The following is a 23,400-nucleotide window of genomic DNA, read 5'->3' as shown; positions in this document are numbered from 1 at the left end:
AAGCAAAACTGGTAGTTAACGTGAAAAGAAATGCAAAAATCTCCTTTTGGTAAATAGATGGTTAACATGTGGTCAGGTGAAGGGTGGGCTGACTGGGGACCAAAGAACATCATGTATCCAAGAAAGCAGAACACTAAATTGAGATACTGAATAAGTACTTTCCATTTGCTTTTACAGGGAAGAAGACGCTGCCAAGATCATAATGAACGAGGGAGCAGTTGAAACGCTGAATGGATGAAAAATTGATAAAGGTAAAGTATTAGAAAGTCTGCCTGGACTTGATAAATTAGTAGGATTGGATGAATAAGTGAATGCTGGAAATTACAGAAGCACTGACATTCATTTTTGAACCCTTTTTATACGTAAGGGTATTGCTAGAGGATTGCAGAATCCTTACTCAAAAAATTGTACGAGGAAAACTCAGTAACTACAAGCCAATCTATTTAGCCTTGATGGTGGGAAAATGTTTAAAAATAATAAACTGCGATCAAATTAACAGTCTCTGGGACAAATACAGACAATTAAGTAAAATCAACGTGGATTTGCTGAAAGCAAATTTTGTTTGATGAACTTGATTGATTTTTCAGTAAGCAAGCAGAAAGAGTTAGTGAAGCTAGTATGTTTGCTGGGGATATTATTGGCTTCAAAAGGGTGTTAGTGAGTGCCACATCATAGACTTAACGGAAAATCTATAGCCTGTGACACCAATGGGGCAGTGTGAGTATGGATATAAAGTGAATGGAGTATCAGGAAAGAGTTTTGATGATTTTTGGATTGTAATAAGTTATATATTGCGGTTCTCCACGAGTCTGCCTTCAATGATATTAATAACTGTTCCAAATTCAGGTGTATAGGACACAATTCCAAAATTTGTCGACATCACAAAAATTCTAAACTACTGTGAAATGTGAGGATGCTGTTTATTAGACTTCAACAGGACATAAACAGACTATAGTGGAATGGGTAGACCTAGCAGATGAATTTTAATGCCAAGGTGCCGAAGGATAAATTTTGGTGGGAAGAACAAGGAAAGGTAACATAAAACAAAGGGTACAATGCTAAAAGTGGTGCAGGACCTAAAGACAACCAGTAGTGTGTGAACAATAATCATTGAAGATGTCAGGGCAGGTTGACAATATAATCAAGAAGACATATCATCATTGAATCTCTACAGGCGCTTTGGTCCAACAAGTCCACACTGACCCATTCCCCTATAAACCCACCTAACCTACACACCCCTGAACACTACGGGCAATTTAGCACAGCCAATCCACCTAGGCTGCACATCTTTGGACTGTGGGAGGAAACCAGAGCACCTAGATGCAAACCACGCAGACACAGGGAGAATATGCAAACTCCACACAGACAGTCGCCCAAGGGTGGAATTATACCTGGGTCCCTGGTGCTGAAAGGCAGCAGTGCTAACCACTGAGCCACCCCCAATAAACGTTGTGCGTCAGAAGTGAATAGCAGAGAATGGCTTCCATCCATCGAGCACTGGGCTATGGGCTCAACACACTCCCACTGTGCCACTCTGCTTGTTTCTATATACTCCGATATATGGGATCCTGTGTTTTATAAACAGGGCCAAACAGCACAAAACCAAATAATTTATTATGGATCTCTTTGTAAAGACAGATTCAGCCTCAAAGAAATAATGGGGTGAATTTTAGGGCACACTTGCCCCTCCCTCTTCTGGCCTATTTGAAAATGGGGAGACATATAAAGTAAGATAGGTGGAGAAATCACCTTCTTCCATACAGCCCTCAACTTTCCCCCACATTGCATTAAAGCATCAGTCAGCTCACCCTCCATGTGCCTTATTGGGAACCTTATATTGCCAATTAGGACCATCTTTCAACTCCTGTTTTCACAGCAGAGTGGGTAGGGGGAGGTGGCAGGATGGTGGCCAGCCCACTATATTCCCAGCTCATGGTTAAAGCTAGGAAGGAAGTGTGCACCTTCTTTGGATGTGGGGTTCTGTGTGTCAGTCGGAGACACTCTTCCCCAAGATGGTGATCCCATCGTATCTCCCCAGACCCTCCCCTAGAAAAAAAAGGCAGCCCTTCTCACTGTGGTTCCTGATCCCTGCTTGAACAAAAGTCCCATACTTATCTTCCAATCCAAAGTCCACAATCTTTACTGGTGTTTAGAAGAATGAAATTACATTTAATTGAGGTATTGAAGACGTTAAAGGGGATTGATAAATGTAGACTAAATTAATACATCAACCTCATGTAGGACAATTAAGAACATGAGATTAAGGGGTAGCAGATTTAAAACAGAAAGGAGGTGAAAGCACTTCTCTCAAAGAGTTATAAAGCTGTGGAATCCACTACCACAGAGTGTAGTGAGTACTGGACATTGAATAAATTTAAGGAGGACACAGGTAGGTTTTTAATTACTAACTATTTGAAGGGTTTTGGAGAGTGGCAGGAAAGTGGAGTTGATGCTGAGATTGCATAATCTCTAACCATAATCCCATCAAATAGTGGGACAGACTCTAGGGGCTGAATTGCCGACTTGTGCTCCTAGTTTTTATGTCTCCTCATATCTCCTTTATAGCATCAGAAACTGCCACTACTACATTCTGTCACTACTGGGGCTACTCAGCTGCTGGCCAAACATCTAGGCCAATACACTGGGGGTGGGGATTCCTAGCCTTCAGGTGTGGAAGTCCCACTCTTACCTTGGTAAGACTCCATTGTAGATATTTTTAATCAGGCTGTTGAGAAATGTTATGACAAACCTCTGGAACAGGTGGTCCTTGAACACAGACCTCCTGGATTAGATGCAGAGACATTATAACTGTTCCACAGATATCAAGGTTCCAATTGTATTATTGCTGTAGGTAAGATATTTCTAAAGTTAGCAAGTTGCCAAATGACTTCAATTCTGGGCACCACACTTTAGGAAGGATATGAAAGCTTTCAAGTAGGTGTGGAGATTTAAGAGAATGGTTCCAGGAATGGGGAATTTTAATTGTTCTGCTCCTTAGAAATACCTGAGAGGAGATTTGGTAGAAGCATTCAAAATCATGAATGGTTAGAGGTAAACTGTTTCCATAGGTGGAAGGGATGGCAGCCACAGGGCAAAAGTTTCAAGTGCTTGTCTGAGGAACCAGGGGCAACATAAGGGACAACATGTTATGCAGCAGGTAGTTGTGATCTGGAATTCATTGCCTGAAAAGGTTGTGGAATCAAATCAAATATAGCTTTCAAAAAGGATTTAGATAAAGCACCTGAAGGGAAAATATTTGTAATGATCCAAGGAAAGGGCAGGGTACTAAGGTTAGCTAAATTGCTCTTGCAGAAGCCAAATGGCCTTCTTCTGTGCCATAACTATTCATTCAGAAATGACACTTCTTAACTATAATAAATCTGTCAAATAATATGTTTTACAGTTTCCTTATATCACATTTAGCAAGCTGTTCCAAGTAATACAAAAATGCAGCTCCAATGAATATCACACAAGGGACCTTACATACTTTGATGTATACAATTTCTTTCCAAAACAATGCAATACAGAGCACGTAAATATTCAAACACGGTCTCCAAAATAAATTGTTAGCGGTTGATTCACTTTTTCCAAGAATAATTCCTTCCTGTCAGTTGGTTTAAACGCAACCATTTCCTGAATAAAGAGAAATTGTTTCCAATGGCTAAAAAGTTGGTAACAAAAGGTTGTAAATTTAACGACATTGACTAAAGATCCATGCTGACATGAAAAAAACTGTTTTTGTACAATTACTTGGTCAGATGTAGGTTACTCGGCTTGATTCAATATTTGCCTTCGCAAGGGAATTCAATGAAAATTGGAGAGAACTGGGAGATACATGAAGTGGTACTCATTGAAAAAGCCAGCATGCCCAGTGGGCCAGAAGCCTTCGTCTGTGATGTAGAATTCTGATTCTATGAAGAACATTACCTCATTTTTTAATTTATTATTCGATGTATCAAAAGGAAAAATGATAAAAAGGAAGTCTTGCACAGTACTTTTCACAACTACTGGATATCTCATAGCACTTTGATGCAATGAAATACTTTCTTTTAATTCATTCATGGATTCAAATTCCACCATCTGCCATGGCAGGATTTGAACCCAGAACTCCAGAATATTGGTGGGGCCTCTGGATCAATAGTCCAGTGATAATGCCACTAGCTTATTGTCTCCCCTGAAGTGCATTCATTGTTGTATGGTTAGAAATGCAGCAGCTAATTTGCAGTCAACAAGTTCATACATACAGAAAAGTCATAATGTCCAGCTAATCTATTTTTTGTGACTTTCATTGAGGGATAAATATCAGTTGGAATAATGCTCTTCTTTTGAAATAGTACTTTGGGATCATTTGCATCCACTTAAGCAGACGGATGAGTTTTTCTATTAATGTTTCAATCGGCAAATTGCACCTCCAACATGCCAATGCTCCTTCAGAACTGCACTGGAGTCTCAACTTTCATTTTTATGGTCAGGCTGTGGAGAGGACTCGAACCTGGAATCTTATGATTCAGAGATACAATCAACAATGGCAGAAGATATTAGTTGTCATTCCTTAGGTATACATTTTCATAATACATGATACACAGTGGATGAATTTTCCCATGTATCTATGGGAAAATCGAATAACATGGTATACCATGACACACTATTTAGCCCCTTAGAAATATAGTCAAAATCAAATTGAATAGCTGTACAAAAGCTACAATGACCTCCATTTTACAAGTTGACCTTATATCTTGCCAAGTTTCTGTGGAACGGATCAGACAGTTGCAATTAAGGAAATGCAAGTGTGTGCTTTAATTTGCTGATTGCATTCTGAGTAATGACCAGTCAAATATTACTGAGTCAGATTCTGACAATCAGCCACAATGATTCATTAAGTTGTTGTGTGCATATTACATAAATTCTGCTAGCGTTCTGACATAAAGCAAACAGTTTCCAATGTGATTCAAAATGTTACTGAAGACATTAGAAAAAAAAAGCAGTAAATCTAGCCAAGGTCGCAGCCTTCCAAAGTTCTGCAATAAAGCTGTGAAATCATTCAACATGCAACGTAAGCAAGTGAAGCTGGGGACAAGGATAAGTTCAAATTAATACGTGAGAAGTTATACAGATAATGTGATCTTGCCAGAGAGGCACTTGGAACACTGCTTTTCATTTAATGTGCACGCTTGTGGTGGTGTGTCTTACGACCTTGCGCTATAATGCGGGGCAAGTCTGTTGTAATAAATACTTACTACTTCCAGTGATGAAAGTATGATATGCATGGATCATCATGGAGTCAAGAGGCAGATTATAGGATGAAAACAGCTCTTAAAGGTCTGCTGTTAATGCTTATAGATAACCTGCAACAAGCAAAGAAAAATGACTTAAGACAGACAGAAAGAAGTGCTGCTCCATTTGATGCTTGAATTTTAGAGGTCATTTGGAGGTTGTTTTGTGGTAATGCCAGAGCAGAAACTTCCTTCTTTCCCTGTTTTAGTGAAAGTCACTATTCAGCTACTAACTTTGCTGTGCTTAATGAATTGAAGCCAATAACTGGTCATTCAAGGACTTCAGCCAGCAGGCAATACAGTTTGCTCACAAGTATGTAAACGTTTTGGAACCAAGTTTTAGGAGGAAGTCTTGACTTAAAACAGTCATCTTAAATTGCCAAGGGCAGCTCTTGGGATTATAATTTGGTTCCCAATTTAGCTGGGCAGGGACCAGGTTATTGGCTGTAACCACAGTGCCTTGCAAATTCCAGCACTATATGTCTGGATTATTTAAGATTTTGGTTAATGTTAAATCTAGAATATTGACGATGGGGAAATCCAACAGTGCTGTTGAACATCAAAGAGCGAGGGTTGTTTTCTGTCTTGTTGGAGATGGTCATTGACACACACTTCTATCGAGTTTTGAGAAGATTTGTAGCTCAGGTTGAGGTTCTGGATGTAAGTTTGCTCGCTGAGCCATCAACAACACAGGAAATGACATCAACACAGTAAATGATATCACCAACCCAAGGAAACCTAAACACATAAATAGAAAGCGGGACATAACACTAGTGCTTCATCGGAGGCTCACTGATGATGTTACCTAGAATGGTGACGAAACATCTGGGAACGAACCTTCCCGCTCAGTGAACCAGCTTACATCCGGAACAAAATACCCACTCTTTGGTGGACCGAGAAGAGGAGAGCGCGACTGTGTTGGAGGTGGAAGGAAGACGTCGGGTTGGCTGTGCACCCTTGCAATCAGTGGATCTTAATGCTGGCTTCGGCCTAATGCTGGTTCAGGGGAGCAGCCAACCTGCGACGATGGCTGCGGCGAGTGCTCGTGCCCCGGGTCAGGGGGTCTGGAACACCATCCGCATTTCCATGAAGAAGGTGGATGAAGGTGCACCTGTGGACCGCACCTTCTTCGTGAAGAGGGTCCTGTTGGACTGTTGTGGGTTCACTGCTGTAGACATTTACTGCCTGCAGGATTTCCCTGGAGGAGGTTTTTACGATGTAACCTTCAGGAGTGCCAAGCTTTGCGAGCGCTTCCTGGAGGTATTCAAGGAGAAAGGCGGTCAGGGCCCCCTCTCTGTATTGACTGCTGTCCCGCTGTTCATGATGCCGGTGCAGAGGAGCCGTATGGTGACTGTACACATATACAACCCGCATGTGCCAGCAGTTGATGTCCTGACCTTCCTCGGAAGGTACGTGAAGGTGGAAGGGGACCTAACCAACATCATGGACCCCTTCGGGATCTGGACCAGCAAGAGGCAGGTCAGGGTGATGCTGAGGATGGGCGCGGACGGGAACATCGTACACCCACCGTCCAGCTTTGCGATCGGCGGGAGCAAAGGCTGCCTGACCTACGCAGGGCAACCTAAAGTCTGCCATACCTGTGGTAGGTCAGGTCACGTGGCGGCCAACTGCAAAGCCACCATCTGCAGGAACTGCAGGGAGGAGGGACACCTTGCAAAGGATTGCCCACAAGAGAAAAGCTGCAACCTTTGCGGGGAAGCGGGCCACCTCTACAGGGCATGCCCGCGGCGGGGGACCTCCTACGCCCAGGTCGCCAGCAGGGGCAATGCGGAGCAAGCCCCCCCGGAGGAGAGGAAGGCACCAGGCCCCTGCAAGGACCCCCCTACGGTCGTGCAGGAGGGCCCAGCCCCACAGCACGGACCCGAAGCCAGCAAAGTGCCCCTGCAGGCTCCGCTCGCCCCAACAACCTGGAGTCGATGGAGGAGGCGACAGGTGACCCAGGGGAGTGGACTACGGTCTGGAAAGCGAGGAGGAAGGCGCGCTGGTGGGCACCGGCACCGCCACCATCAGGTGGGAAGAGCCAGCTACAGGGGGGCTATAAGAGCTCCGCCGATGAGGGAGATTCGGACAAGGCCCGCCCAAAGCAGAAGCTAAAGATCCCAAGGGAGAAGGAAAGCAGCACCCTGATTCCAGGTGACGGGTGGCGTCCTGAGGCTCCGTCCGACACCCAGCCACGCGCCGCTGGGGCCCTGAAGGGCCCCCTGAAACTTTCAGGCGGGAAGGAGGATACAGCTTGTCCCCAGCCTGACCCAGAGCCGGACTCTCCTGCCTCCGTACCGCCAACAGGGGGATGCCACCCAGAAGGCAGCACGGATGGTTTCCTGAGCCCAGAGAGCGCCCAGCAGTTAGCCCAGGCAATGGGCATGAAGGGACAGATGGAGGGGCTGGACCTTGGACTTGGGGAGGGTACTGTCCACAATGGGGGTACGGGTTGTGAGCATTAATGTGCACAGTGTCAAGTCCGCCGCAAGATGTGTGTCCACGTTGGCCTACCTGACCACCGTCAGGGCGGACCTACGGTTTCTGCAGGAGTGCGGGATATCGCACCTCAGCAGGTACGGGAAATGGTCCGGCGCCTGGATCTGGTGGGCCTTTGATCTGGTCGTGGGGTAACGACTGTCGCTCCTCGGGCCTGGCTATTCTGCTGCGGGGGCGCAACTTCACCATCTCTCAAGTTCAGGAGGTGGTGGGGGGGGGTGCCTCCTAGTGGCTGATGTCACCTACAGGAATGCTCCCCTGAGGCTGATCAACATGTACGCCCCAGCGGTACGGTGTGAGCGGTTGGCCGTTCTGCAGCAGCTTCCACCCCTGCTGGCTACGTCCAGGCCAGTCATCCTAGGCGGAGACTTCAACTCCATCATCGATGCAGATGGAAGATCCGGCGTGGGGACAGCGGGTGGGGGGAGTCAACTGGACGTCACGTCCAGATTCCTGACAGGCACGGTGCAGGACGCCAAGCTGCTCAACATCTTCGGCATGCCTGCAGACGGAGCGCAGCGGCGAGACACCTGGTCGCGGCCAGACGGGTCTATCCACTGAAGCATGGACTTCCTGTTTGTGTCACGGGCGTTCTCGGTCAGGTCCACTGGCGTCGAGCCGGTGTTCTTCTCCGACCACTGCCTCCTGCTGGCCGACTGTCACTTAGAGGATGACCAGCTGGCCGGCAAGGGGACGTGGAAGCTCAACACGACTCTGTTGACCCCAGAGAACGTCGAGGAGCTTAAGAGGGAGTACGCTGGTTGGGGAACCGTGAAACCCCTCTTTGAGTCTCCGGGTGACTGGTGGGAGACGGTGAAGGAGAACATCAAGAGGTTCTTTGTCCCCAAGGGTGTTCGGAAGGCGAGAGAGAGGCGGGGAAAGCTGTCGCGACTCCAGAAAAGGGTGCAGAACCTGCTCCTTCTGCAGTTGAAGGGGGTCGATGTCACGGAGGACCTCCGCGAGGTGAGGGGCCAGAAAGCCTCGCTCTTCACCGCAGAGGCCTCCAGGATAATCTTCCGGTCCAGGGTCCACTCCGTGGAGCAGGACAAGACGTGCTCGCGTTTCTTCTTTCAGAAGGTGCACAAAGAGAGCTCTGTGCTTAGCCGGCTGAAGGAGGATGACGGCTCAGTGACATCGTCTCGGCCTGACATTTTGAGGATCAGCAGATCCTTCTATGCCAGGCTGTACGACGCGAAGCCCACGGACGGCATGGGCTCCGAGTCGTTCCTGTCGTCTATCACGGAGGTCTTAGACGACGGCACAAGGGAGTGGCTGGACCGGCCCATATCCCTGGACGAGCTGACCAGACCCGTCAAGTCCTTGGAGAGGAATAAGACTCTCGGGAGCGACGGCTTACCGGTTGAGCTGCGTTCCTCTCTGTGGGACCTAGGTGGCCAGGACCTGCTGGAGGTGTACAATAGTGCGCTTCGAGTGGGGGAAATGTGCAAGTCCATGAGGAAGGGCATCATCACCCTCATTTACAAGAGGAAAGGGGAGAGGGAAGAAATTAAGAATTGGCGTCCCATTTCACTATTGAACACGGACTACAAAATCCTGGCCAAGGTCATAGCCAACCGGGTCAGGTCTGTCCTGGAGTCAGTGATTCACCCTGACCAAACCTGTGCTATGCCGGGCAGGAAGATCGCTGAGAGCCTCGCTGTCATCAGGGATACGATCACCTACGTGCAGGACAGGCAGGTGGACACCTGCCTTGTCAGCCTGGACCAGGAGAAGGCCTTCGACAGGGTCTCTCATGCTTACATGAGGGACGTCCTCTCCAAATTGGGGTTCGGGGAGGGCATCCGCAATTGGATCCGGCTGCTCTACGCCAACATCGTTAGCGCAGTCTCGATCAATGGGTGGGAATCAGACAGATTACCCGTCAGATCTGGAGTAAGGCAGGGCTGCCCGCTCTCTCCTGCCTTGTTCGTGTGCTGTGTGGAGCCCTTCGCCGCATCCATCAGGAAGGACATGAGCCTGAAGGGCGTGACTCTCCCAGGCAGCAGAGGCTTTCAGGTGAAGACCTCCCTGTACATGGACGATGTCACTGTCTTCTGCACCGATCGTCGGTCGGTGAGTAGGCTATTGGACATCTGTGGCCAGTTTGAACTGGCCTCGGGTGCCAAAGTCAGTAGGGGTAAGAGCGAGGTCATGTTCTTCGGGAACTGGGACGACCGCTCCTTCAACTCCTTCACCGTCAGGACAGACTACCTGAAGGTGCTGGGTGTTTGGTTCGGTGGAGCTGGGGCATGCACTAAGACTTGGGAGGAGCGTATCACCAAACTGAAGCAGAAGCTGGGCAGGTGGGACGCTCCGGTCCCTCTCCATCGCGGGTAAGAACCTGGTTGTCAGGTGCGAGGGGCTTTCGTTACTGTTGTATGTGGCGCAGGCCTGGCCTATTCTCTGGACCTGCGCCGCTGCGGTCACCCAGACCAACTTCCACTTCATTTGGGGGTCGAGGATGGACCGGGTCCGCAGGGACACCATGTACAAAGACCTGGAAAATGGGGGAAAGGGCATACCGAACGCCACCCTCGCCCTGACGGCTACCTTTGTGTGCGGCTGCATCAAGCTGTGCGTAGATCCTCAGTACGCAAACACCAAGTGTCACTACTCACTGAGGTTCTACCTGTCCCTGGTGTGGCGAGGGATGGACCTGGCCTTGTTGCCGCGGAACACTCCGAGTAGTTGGACAGTCCCATACCACCTGTCCTTCGTGGAGAAATTTTTGAAGGGAAACACCTTTGACCACAAGGCCGTCTGGCTATGGTCAACACGTAGTATCCTCAAGACCCTTCAGGAAAAGGAGAGGGTGGATCCCGTCGTGTGGTTCCCCACGCAGACTGCCAAAGTTGTTTGGCAGAATGCCTCATCGCCAGAACTTTCAAACAAGCACAAGGACATTGCTTGGCTGGCGGTGAGAGGGGCTCTGCCAGTGCGATCCTTTATGCACGCCCAGAATCTCTGCGCCACCGCACGCTGCCCTCGAGGTGGCTGCGGGGCGGACGAGACTGCCGACAACCTCCTTCTGGAGTGTGCCTATGCGCAGGAGGTCTGGAGGGGGATGCAGTGGTATTTGTCGAGGTTCGTCCCGAGCAGCTCCGTGACACGGGACTCTGTGCTCTACGGGCTGTTTCCCGGGACGCACACAATGACCAACATCAACTGCGCCTGGAGGACCATCAATGTGGTGAAAGATGCTGTTTGGTCTGCCCGCAACTTGCTGGTCTGCCAGCTGAAAGAACTGACCCCGACCAAGTGTTGCAGACTGGCGCACTCCAAGGTCCAGGACTATGCGCTGAGGGACGCGCTAAAGCTTGGGGCAGCCGCTGCCAAGGCGCAGTGGGAAAAGACCACCGTATGAAACCCCTCGTCCAGAATAGAAACAAGGGCCCTATCTGGTAACTGGGCCCAGCTGGTGCCTTCCCCAACTGGTCAGGGGGCCAACGGGGACTGTGCGGGGAGACGACTGCCGGGGTATTTTCTTTGCTTTTGTTTTTTTTTCTTCTTTGTTTTGTTTTTGCCTTTAGTTGGTGTACGTACCCCCTAGATAACCCGGGGTGGCTTGCATGACTGGGTAGGTGTATAAATGTTTTTGTTTTGTACATTCTGTGAATAAAGTATATTTTTTCAAATAAAAAAAAGTGATGAAACGTCTGAAAACGAACCTTCCAGCTCAGTGAGCAAACTTACATCCACACACGTCTATGCTGTGAATATTACTTATGAACCCAAACTTAAATGTTGTCCAAGATTTGCTGCATGCCATCACACTCTTAATCAGTGAAGTGTGAATGTATGAAAAAATGAATGTGATACAGAGGAATTATAGATATTGACCACAGTATTTATGAGTGGGTGTGGAAGACAGTTTAATGATCATTATACAGAAACCACCTTGGAGATGACAGGAGTTGAGTGTGCAGGACCTTCTGCGTATATAAGCAATGACTGTGGTAAAAACATTGAAGAAGAATGTAAGCATGTGATAGATAGATATGGACCAGTCTGATTCACTGTTGGGTGGCAGTAGGAAAAAGAGTTTACAAATATGAGTAGATGTAAAAAAAACTTATAAAAAACTCTTGTACTCCATGCAAGTTATATAACTTACTGAGAATCTAATAAATGGTCAAATGGTTCTTTTCCCCAGTTGTATCAGCACAATAACTTTGATAATTTCATTTGATATTTCTCGTCATACTATTCATATTTTTCAGGTAAAATATCTTTCCTTCCCTTCTACCTCTCCAGATTCACCTCAATCTGATTAATTCACCAGGGGATAGGAGGATCTGTTTAACATCAGCCACTGCAAATGTTACTCAATAATCGATTAGAGGCTAGTAGCACCATCATCAATGGACTGAGTTCACCGAGTATGGAATCACAATTGCAAACGTGCAGCCACCTTGTGGCTAATAGCAGGTAAGCTTCCTCATTTTATCACACAATTGTAAAGTCAAAGGATCTACTGTTTGTTTATAACCTCTTCATTTTAGCACATTTATATTAGCTGCCAAAGTAATCAATATCAACCATGCAATCTAAATATCAGCATGTGCCTGTATGCGTAATGCATTGAATTGGATATTAAGTAGATGACTAAAGCTAAAACTAAGACTTGTTCACCCTGCATAAATAGAGAAATCACACCAACTACTGGGAATTATTGAATCTGAATAGTTACTATGGTCTTAGGTAAAATGAAACGTGTATTTGGAACTGCTGTCACCAGAGATATTGTTTTGTGGGGCTGATTAATCTTGAGATCCTACAGAGGCTGTTAAATTAATTCTTGAATGCTGCAGGCAACTGCCATCTGTTAAATGATTATTCGCACGCACACTCTTTATATATATATATTGCTTGCTTGAATTGACAATCCACCAGGTATTGTAAATAGCACACAGCCATATAAAGTTAACTTTTTCTTCCCAATATCTGTGATTTATTCAATAAAGGACAGTTACACTAGGAATCAAATTAATCATGTTCCGAAGGAAAGGACATTTTTATAGTGCTTACATCTCACCGCATTTTACACCATCATGGAAGTCATTTATGGAGTCAGTTCTTGCAGCAGCTTTTAACCTTGAAAACAATAAATAGTTTTTACAATGCAGAAATATGGCACAGAGTGGCCAGGATCCAACTCATAGAAGCAACAAATGCAGTTGTGTTGAAAAATGCTGCAAAATTTGAAAATGCAAGGTAAGAATAGAACATTCTAAAAATATACAACACATCAGAGTGTGTAAACAGAAAAGGAGTTAGGCAGAATCTTTTGAAGCCTGAGTGATATGGGGTATGGTGAGTTTATGGCAGAATCAGACACAAATCCAGAAAGGCCTATCTCAATGTCGGTAGCATATGTTATGCATTTGCTGAGTGATGTGGCAACAGTCTCACCAGGCAGAGCCAAATTGCCAATTAAGGGAGATTATAGCTTGCTAAATGTCTTATTATACCTTATTAATATTCAGTTTCCTATCTGACCATGTATTCTCAACATGGAAATCAGTTTGACACCTAGCAGCTTCAGTTCACTACTGACTGTAAGCAGCATCCAAGTCACTCAGCAGAAAGTAGAGTCTCAGAGATAACCCATGGCCACCTGCCACATGCACCCCTCATCCATGGACATTGGTACCTGACATTTGCCAACTCCTCATGACTATTACGGCACTGCTTCAATCCACTTGCAGGCTGCTTAAACAAAACACAGACCTTTATTGCAGAGCACTCTGGCAAATAGCATTGAAAGGCTGCTGCAAAGTCGCTTTGCACAGCGACAGGCATCCAGCTCACAACTGAACCGAACTGCACCTCAGGGACTGCACAAATGCATTGTTATTGCTGGCTTTATGTGCATTTTCCTGAGTCAAAGATTATCAGTTCTGATGTATAGATGTGCTATTTTCAGTAGTCCCGCACACAGGCTGCTCATCATACTTGTCAGTAGGGATCTTTCTGGGAGGTGTGTGGCATGCTGCTTTATGACACACCCAGATGTCAATCAAACAGCTACAACATACAACAGATGCCTGTATGGCAAACTCACTGCATTTTTATTCAACCTAATGGTCATATTGGAAAATGGGTGTGGGCTAGTTCTCTGTCCAGTCAAGAGAGTGGGGCATTGGGTCAGGGGCATCTGGTGCCATCAGTCATGTGCACAGTTTGAACAAAGCCTAGGGGCTTGGCCATTGTCATTATCAGTCATTGGACTAGGCTGGTCCCAGTCAGGGGATCTGTCTGACTACTTTCAAAGGAGTAGATAGTGCTCAATGCTGTCAAGCCAGCAGCAGCAGTCAGGGCACTTGTGCATCATCAGTTAGGGACCTGTAAAGACAACAGTCAGGGCTGTCGTCAGCCACATCTGGGGGCTGCTCATTGATGTTCATCAGATATCTGGGACAAATACAATTCAATGTTGTTCACTCATTTCACTGTTATGTATAGGAACAGGAGTTGTTCTCTTCCCTGTGAATAGGCTGTTAGTAAGGTGGTGTGTTTCTTCTAACTTTGCTCTTTTAATGATCAAGAAAATATTGTACAAGTACCTGACCCACAGTTTAGGCTGGATCTGGAGGACGGCTGTGTTCAAGTCATGCGTAACTGCTTCTGCTGTAAGACCAAAGCTGGTTGAACACATGGGTGTCCTGTTAATTTGTTCATATACCTCGCTGTTGAAGACAAAGTGCATGGTAATGCATAGGTCTAGTAACTTCAGCATATTGTCCTTGCTGATGGTTTCATTGGAGGTCTGTGTTTTCTGATTTGTCTACCAATGTGGCTAGTGTCTCCTCTGTTAGTGTCCTGTTGATAGAGGTGAATAATACCATAATGTTGAAGGAGACCATCATTTCATCCTTATCGATTCTAGACGTAATGGTGGTACAACATTGAATTCCTTACCAGCATATACAGAAAGACTACATACACAGACCAAATCCTGAATTACAACTGTAACCACTCCAGCATTCACAAACAGAGCCGTGTCAAGACTCTGTTTAAATGAGCAATAACACACTGCAGCACCCCAGAGCTATGCAAACACGAAGACGAACACAGAGACAAAGTCTTTGCAAACAATGGATATCTTAACAGCTTCATCCGCTAATGCCTGGGAGACAAACAACACCAAGAAAACACCGTACACCCCAATACACTGGCCACCCCACCCTTTGTTAGAAACATATTGGAAGAGACTACAGGACTCCTAAGACCTCTTGGAATAATGATAGCCCACAAACCAACAGCCACAATTTTCCAGCTACACTCAAAGACAAAAGATTTCATACAAAGAACTCCGACAAAGAAGGACATCAGTTTAACTGGCACAATGTAACAGTACTTGGACATGCAAAATAAAGATTAACATAAGAATTCCTGGAAGCCTGGTTTTCAACCACTGGTATCTTAAACAAACACGTTGAATAGGTCCCATCTACATACTACTACAGAACAAAAGTGGAAACAGAATTACTCACCATAATACACCAGACCATACAAATCCAAAACAGAACAGCTTCAACGGAGGCTAGACAGCACTGAAGATGTTACCTAGAAGGGGGACAAAATGTTTGCATGAAAACCAGTCAGCTTGGTCAACCAACCACCAACCAACCAACAAAAATGATAGTGGCTTTGAACTGGAGGTAGTTCTCCTTGTGGGTTACAGACTTCAGCTCTATTTGGCATTACAAAGCAGACAGGATCTGACTGATACCAGTTTCAGTGGATGTGAGTTGGGTGAACAAGACCATCATGGAAAATCAAATAAGTCATTGGCCATTACACTAGCATTTAGTGCATTCCGCAAGTGAACAGCTGTCTCATCTTGCTTAGGTTCACCTTTACTGATTGTAAGTAAAAGCTCATGTTCAGAATAGTCTGATTACTTGCCTGTCTGTAATGTTCCCCTACTGGACAATGGTAATGCTGGTGTCTTGGGTTATTGGCGACAGAGTAGTGGTGACCTAGAGAGGGTATTTAGATGTGATGTAGCTTAGGGCTGAGAAACTGTGTGGCCTGGTGGTGAAACAGCAACAAAACAGAGGTGTTGAGTCAGAAGGAGTGTCAGCCATGCTGAATATGTGCCATGAGCAGTGTGCCTTTGTGGCTAATGTGCCACCACATTGTAATGAGGAGCAGTGCAGGATTGTCAACATTTGTCTGGGTGCACAATAGCCTGTTCAAGATGGCATGGGCACAAGGGATATCTTTCAGCACATACATGATGACTAGCAAGTTGTTCTGGGAATGATACATGGTAAGAGGGGAATAAAATCAGGCATGAGAGATAACATAAGGACAAAGTCAGTTGTTAATGAAGCGCAAAGTGCAGTGAGAAATCTCACGATCTCACAATGAGAATCCACTTAAAATGCGTACTTAGCCAAAAAGACATTAAGATTTAGTCCAGGATTGTTACTGTTGTTTAGAGCCCATCACCAAATGTGAAATAGTGTTGTATGCAGTGGAGTAATCAGTGGAGTGTTTTGATTTACTTCTTCCAATAAAGGAACTCAACGTGAAAAATAGATGCTCCCCAAATAAATCATTTTACAGGAAGCTTTTACCAGCTTTGTAAACAGGCCTGTACACATTGACAGCATCAGATAAGTGCTCATTCATACTTGTATTTTGGGATAGGTGGAAAACTGAAATTGATGCAAAGATCAAATCAGTCATAATCGTATTAAATGGTGGAATACTGGTAAAGGAGCTGAAGGGGTTAATCCTGCTCCTAATTTTGTTTGTTCATGCGTTAAATGTTGCAGTGTACTCCAATTTGGATTTAGCCTGAGAATTTGAATTAAATTGACTTCACTATATGTCAAAATGATGATCTTAGTCTTACTTTCTTTGCCAGTTAAGAAATATTTGAGGAAAAACACGTTATCATAGCTTTTAGTAATCTTGTGACGTGTCATTCTCTAACCTACAGAGTGGCTCATTGAATCTGCATTTTTGCTCTTGAACTGCCTCTATGAAATATATCATAGTGTATTTGGGTGAGTCAGTGGAGGAATATTCTGGCCTGTCTTGTGGTATGTTAATGGTGAGTGGCATTTAATTCTATGGGAGATTAGTCTACACAGATCCCACTACCTTACACCTCCACCAAAATTAAGGCTGATGTGCAAAGGACTTTAGTCAGACTTCCCTCTTAGCTACCTGCTAAGACCATTAAGTGGCCAATTAATGACCACATATAAGCCACCTGTGGGCATATACGTTACTATGTGACATGCACATGTAAATATGATCAAGGTGCTTGTAGAATCCCTCCATTAAAGGCACTTAGTGCCTGATTAAGGAGTGCAACATCAGATCCTGGTCAAAGCCATCCCCTCCCCTTGCTGCTAACCTATCCACCCCAGCAAACGTCACTCCATGAAACCATCACTTTGCATTTTACCTCTGGCTTGGATCACTCCTTGACTTACAGTGACAATATTTTTGTTCAAGCAGCTGCCAGAGTCTCTTGGTAACATGCTGAAGAGTTGGCAACTTCTGACTGGCCCAACAGTTCTCAGGGACAGTGGTGGTGAAGGCGGGTTATGAAACTCCACACCCCCACCCCCCCCCCCACAAAATCTTTAATGACACCATAGACCATAAAATCTGGGGCAGGAGTAGGCAGTTCGGTTGCTCGAGCCCACTCCACCATTCAATAGGATCGCAGCTGATCTGACATTTTGCACATCCACTTTGCTGCCCTTTCCCCAGCAACCGTTGATTTCTTTATTGTTAGGAAAGGTTTGCTGGTGGCCAGTTCAGTGCCAGAGTGCCTCCTCCATTAGGCTCCCCATTCTCTTCTTCCCACCATTTTTTGTGAGTAGAACATTTACTCCACTTGCCAGATCATTTCATTATCTGATTGAGATCAAAAATTCAGAGCAAAGGAAATTGAAATGACAAACCTGCATGTTGGTGACAGAAAGGTGTTGGTCTTTAACCCACTGGTCTCATTAAAGTTCCGAATATTAATACAATCTGTTAAAACAGGTTCCAGAGATCACTCGGCATCTAAAAAGATTTTTATTTGGGACCAGGATCCATGACAGGGATGTGCTAGTACAGCAGTATTGTCAAAAATCCAGCAACCCAGATGAATGTTTTGCACACATCGATTCAAATCCCACCATAGCAGATGGTGAAAGTTGAGTAGCATATCTGAAGAACAAATATGAAATTAAAAGGTTAGTCCAATGGGAACCGTGTAACCACTGTTGCTTGCTGGAAAAACTCTTTTGGTTCAGTAACCTTTAAGCTTCCTTTTAAGGAAGAAAATCTACCATCCTTACCTATCCTGGCCTACATGTCTCTACATGTGACACCAGACGCACTGCCCTCTGGGGATGATCACATTCCATGAACAAATAAAAAGGAATCAATGAGTTTGGTTTGAGGCAGGAATATGGTGTAGCCACCAGAACAGGTACAGTGCAGAATGGGCTGGGTGTTTGATCCTGGTAAAGGAATGCATGTGAAAAAATGTTTAGAATGGCACCAAAAGAACTAGGTTAACCACAGATGCAAATGATAGGGGCAGGTGCCAAGTAAGTTCACGAGAATTGAAGAGTTCAAAATTTACCTGATTATGACCGGAATGGTGGCTCAGTGGTTAGCATTGCTGCCTCACAGCACGAGGGACCCAGATTCAATTCTGTCCTTGGTTGTCTGTCTGTGTGGAGTTTGCACATTCTGCCTGCATCAGTGTGGGGTTTCTCCAGAGTCCAAAAATGTATATGTTAGTTAGATTGGCCATCCTAAATTGCCATTGTATCCAGGGATGTGCTGGCTGGGTTGATTTAGCCTTGGGAATTGCAGGGTTATAAGGCAAGGAGTCAGTCTGTGTGGGTTTCTCTTTGAAGGGTCAGTGTAGACTTGATAGGCTGAATGGCTTGCTTCCACACTTCAGGAATTCTATGATATGAGTGCAATATAACATTATTTAATTAGAAAGTAGTGTATGGTGAAGCGGAGAACAATCACAAATCCATGACTACTATCCCATTTAATAACTAGTTCTTGAACCAAAAACTTTGGAAACCACTGCATGAGATTAATGCTTTTAACATTAAAAACCTCCATGAAATGAACAAATATTTGAAGTGTTATTCTGCCTGATTAAGGTGCGCTTTCTTGATGAATTTGTACTTCAAGTTCTCACAAACAAACTCCAATCTGTCAACGTCAACCTGAGGTTAATCAGCAATAAATCAGTCTAATGTTTTTAATTTGTTTATGAAGGTCAGCAGCAATCAGCTTTGCAATTACAGCAAAGTACTGATGTATAGAAGAAGATACTCAATTAAAAATTATATCAAATTCACTGTCAACCTGTGTCCTGCATGTATTGTCATTATTCTTTTCAAGTCCTACTATAAATTAAAGATAACTAGTAATGAAATGAGATATTGATTTAATAATCTTTTTCTACTAGACGGTCAACAGTGTAAACTTATATTTATGTGGCGCATTTGAAATAGGCAAACATTCTAAAGTGTTTCAGATTTATGTATTCAGACAAAACACAGTGAACCAAAGTAAGAGATTTTGGAAGAGGTTGACTGAAGAACTGAGATTTAAGGAGTTTTTTTTACAGTAGAAGAGGTTGGTGTGGGATTTCAGAGAGAGAATTCCAGTGTTTTTGATCCAAGCTGATGAAGATAATAATCAATGGTGAGGAGAAGGGACAATGGTTTCACAAGAGGCCAGAGTTAGAGAGTTATAACACTGTAGAAATTTACTGACATTGGAACGGGTAGAGGCAGAAGTGATTTAAATCATGCTTAGCAAAAATCTTATCTTCGTTTTGTTTGTGCTGACCATTCGCTTTTATGTGAGGGCATCTCAATATCACAAAGAGCTAATTTTACATACATTTCAAAATAATACACTATTATATGAAACAAACAAATATGTTAGGCTTTGTCACCCGAAGTTATTTACTTAGTATTTTAATAACAAAACTAAACAATACCATATGCGTCCACTGACAAAAATGAAGACAAAGCAGCCAGCAGCTGAATGTTTCAGTGATGAAGAAAGACAAACCAGGAATCTTTTCCTGAGAGCAGAGGAGATTGAAAGGGGACATGTTTGAGATATATAAAATTATGAGATGCATAAATAGGGTAGACAGGAAGAAATTTTTCCCTTTGATGGAGAGATCAATGACCAGGGGACATAGATTTAAGGGAAGGGGCAGAAGGTTTAGATGAGATGTGAGAAAAATTATTTTCAGAGCATTCCAGAGAATCTGGAACTCAATGTCTGCAAGGATAGTAGAGGCAAAAACTCTCACAACACTCAAGAAGTATGCAGATGTGCACTTGCAATGCCAAGACATACAAGGTTGTGGGCCAAGTGCTGGAAAATAGTACTAAAACAGCTTGATGTTTTTTTTAACTAGCATGGACTCAATGGGCCAAAAGGCCTTTCTCTGTGCTGTAGGTCTTGATGATTGTGACTGTATAAATGGTCTAGTTATACATAATATGTTTAATCTTTAAGAGAACCATCAGTGGTTTAGTGTGAATTCCATTATGACTTAAAAAGTGTTTGCACATTTTAAACATTGAAATCAATAAAGAATTGCATCAGATTCAAGGTTAGCAGAGGAAGGTGAGAATGTGGCATTGCAAAATTACAGAATTATTACAGCACAGCAGGCTGACATTTAGTCTGTCATGTCACTGTATGAGCCATTCCACTTCCCGCTCCCTGTACCCCTGCACTTCTTTCCTTTCAGTCATCAACCCAATGCCCCCTTGAATAGCTTGAATGAACCAGCCTCCAGCACACTATCAGGCAGTGCATTTCAAACCCTAACTACTCACCGTGGGAAACATTTCATCAAGTCACCATTGCTTCTTTTGCCAATGACCTTAAATTTGTGCCCTTTTGTTCACAAATCTTCCAACCGATTGGAATATGTTATCCCTATCTATTGTGTCCAGATTCCTGATGGTTTCAATACTTCAAATCTCCCCTTAATCTTCTGATCTCCAAAGAAAGCAGTCCTAACCTCTCCAGTCTATATATTGAACTGAAGTTCCTCATCAACCATACCATAAACCATTTCTGCACTGTCTCTAACACTGGATGTGAGTTTGCTCACTGAGCTGGAAGGTTAGTTTTCAGACGTTTCGTCACCATTCTAGGTAACATCATCAGTGAGCCTCCAACGAAGCGCTGGTGTTATGTCCAGCTTTCTATTTATCTGGTTAGGGTTCCTTGGGTTGGTGATGTCATTTCCAGTTCTTTTTCTCAGGGGATGGTAGATTGATTTGGAGCCAATGTGTTTGTTGATGGAGTTCTGGTTGGAATGCCATGCTTCTAGGAATTCTCGTGCGTGTCTCTGTTTGACTTGTCCTAGGATGGATGTGTTGTCCCAATCAAAGTGGTGTCCTTCCTCATCTGTATGTAAGGATACGAGTGATAGTGGGTCATGTTGTTTTGTGGCTAGTTGATGTTCATGTATCCTGGTGGCTTGATTTGGAGCCAATCTGCCATCCCCTGAGAAAAAGAACAGGAAATGACATCATCAACGCAGGAAATGACATCACCAACCCAAGGAAACCTAACCAGATAAATAGAAAGCAGGACATAACACCAGCACTTCGTCGGAGGCTCACTGTTGATGTTACCTAGAATGGTGACGAAACATCTGGGAACAAACCTTCAAGCTCAGTGAACCAGCTTACATCTGGAACAAAATAAAGACCCACTCTCTTGTGGACCGAGAGGAGGAGAGTGCTGGGTTGGAAGTGAAAGGAAGACGTCGGGTTGGCTGTGCACCCTTTCAACCAGTGGATCTTAATGCTGGCTTCGGCCTAACGCTGGTTCAGGGGAGCAGCCAACCTGCAACGATGGCTGCGGCAAGTGCTCGTGCCCCAGGTCAGGGAGTCCGGAACGCCATCCGTGTTTCCATAAAGAAGGTGTTTGAAGGTGCACCTGTGGATCGCACCTTCTTCGTGAAGAGGGTCCTGTTGGACTGTTGCGGGTTCACTGCTGAGGACATTTATTGCCTGCAGGATTTCCCCGGAGGAGGTTTTTACGATGTGACCTTCAGGAGTGCCAAGCTTTGCGAGCGCTTCCTGGAGGCTTTCAAGGAGAAAGGAGGTGAGGGCCCCCTCTCTGTATTGACCGCAGTCCCGCTGTTTGTGATGCCAGCACAGAGGAGCCGTATGGTGACTGTACACATGTACAACCGGCATGTGCCAGCAGTTGATGTCCTGACCTTCCTTGGAAGGTACGTGAAGGTGGAAGGGGACCTAACCTACATCATGGACCCCTTCGGGATCTGGACCAGTAAGAGGCAGGTCAAGGTGACACTGAGGATGGGCGCGGACGGGAACGTCGTACACCCACCGTCCAGCTTCGCGATCGGCGGGAGCAAGGGCTACCTGACCTATGCAGGGCAACCTAAAGTCTGCCATGCCTGTGGTAGGTCAGGTCACGTGGCGGCCGACTGCAAAGCCACCATCTGCAGGAACTGCAGGGAGGAGGGACACCTTGCAAAGGATTGCCCAAAAGAAAAAAGCTGCAACCTTTGCAGGGAAGCGGGCCACCTCTATAGGGCATGCCCGCAGCGGGGGACCTCCTACGCCCAGGTCGCTGGCAGGGGCAATGCAGGGCCAGCCCCCCCGGAGGAGAAGAAGGCACCAGGGCCCAGCAAGGACCCCACTAATGTGCAGAAGGGCCAGGTCGTGCAGGAGGGCCCAACTCCGCAGGACGGATCCGAGGTCAGCAAAGTGCCCCTGCAGGCTCCGCTCCCCACTGACAACCCGGAGTCGATGGAGGCAGCGACAGGCGACCCAGGGGAATGGACGACATTCCGGAAAGCGAGGAGGAAGGTGCATCGGCGGGCCCAGGAACCGCAACCATCAGGTGGGAAGAGGCAGCTACAGGGGGGCTATAAGAGCTCCTCTGACGAGGGGGATTCGGAGAGGGCCCACCCGAAGCAGAAGTTAAAGATCTCAAGGGAGAAGGAAAGCAGCACCACGCTTCCAGGTGACGGGAGGCGTCCTGAGGCTCCCTCCGACACCCAGTCACGTGCTGCTGGGGCACTGGAGGGCCCCCCAGAACTTCCAGGCGGGAAGGAGGAAACAGCGCGTCCCCAACCTGACCCAGAGCCGGACTCTCCTGCCTCCGTACCCCCGAAAGGGGGATGCCACCCAGAAGGCAGCACGGATGGTTTCCTGAGCCCGGAGAGCGTCCAGCAGTTCGCCCGGGCAATGGGCATGAAGGGACAGATGGAGGGGCTGGACCTTGGACTTGGGGAGGGTACTGCCTCGCTCTCATCAGGGATACGATCGCCTACATGCAGGACAGGCGGGTGGACACCTGCCTTGTCAGCCTGGACCAGGAGAAGGCCTTCGACAGGGTCTCTCATGCTTACATGAGGGACGTCCTCTCCAAATTGGGGTTCGGGGAGGGCATCCACAATTGGATCCGGCTGCTCTACACCAACATCGTTAGCGCAGTCTCGATCAACGAGTGGGAATCGGACAGTTTACCCGTCAGATCTGGAGTCAGGCAGGGCTGCCCGCTGTCTCCTGCCTTGTTCGTGTGCTGTGTGGAGCCCTTCGCTGCATCCATCAGG

At 45.9% G+C, this 23,400-nt stretch overlaps 1 protein-coding gene across 2 annotated transcripts in view; it reads right to left on the bottom strand.

Annotated features, from left to right (window-relative positions):
- adprs (ADP-ribosylserine hydrolase) overlaps positions 1-23,400 on the bottom strand; it is a 112,113-nt gene that overhangs the window by 40,183 nt on the left and 48,530 nt on the right. Inside the window, exons 3-7 of one of the 2 annotated variants that reach the window (XM_048557855.2) lie at positions 17,708-17,960; positions 15,269-15,341; positions 14,339-14,594; positions 12,801-12,866; positions 5,238-5,345 (exon numbers count right to left, since the gene is read on the bottom strand). In XM_048557855.2, the coding sequence (XP_048413812.1) occupies positions 5,238-5,277 (40 nt within the window). In that variant the 5' untranslated portion in view covers positions 5,278-5,345; positions 12,801-12,866; positions 14,339-14,594; positions 15,269-15,341; positions 17,708-17,960. The remainder of the gene's footprint in view (positions 1-5,237; positions 5,346-12,800; positions 12,867-14,338; positions 14,595-15,268; positions 15,342-17,707; positions 17,961-23,400) is intronic. The other variant, XM_048557856.2, reaches the window with a different exon arrangement.

The sequence above is a fragment of the Stegostoma tigrinum genome, chromosome 24 (genome assembly GCF_030684315.1).
Source record: "Stegostoma tigrinum isolate sSteTig4 chromosome 24, sSteTig4.hap1, whole genome shotgun sequence".
NCBI classification, from domain to species: domain Eukaryota; kingdom Metazoa; phylum Chordata; class Chondrichthyes; order Orectolobiformes; family Stegostomatidae; genus Stegostoma; species Stegostoma tigrinum.
Note: the sequence above shows the minus strand (reverse complement) of the source record. Positions and strands in the feature narration are given on the sequence as shown.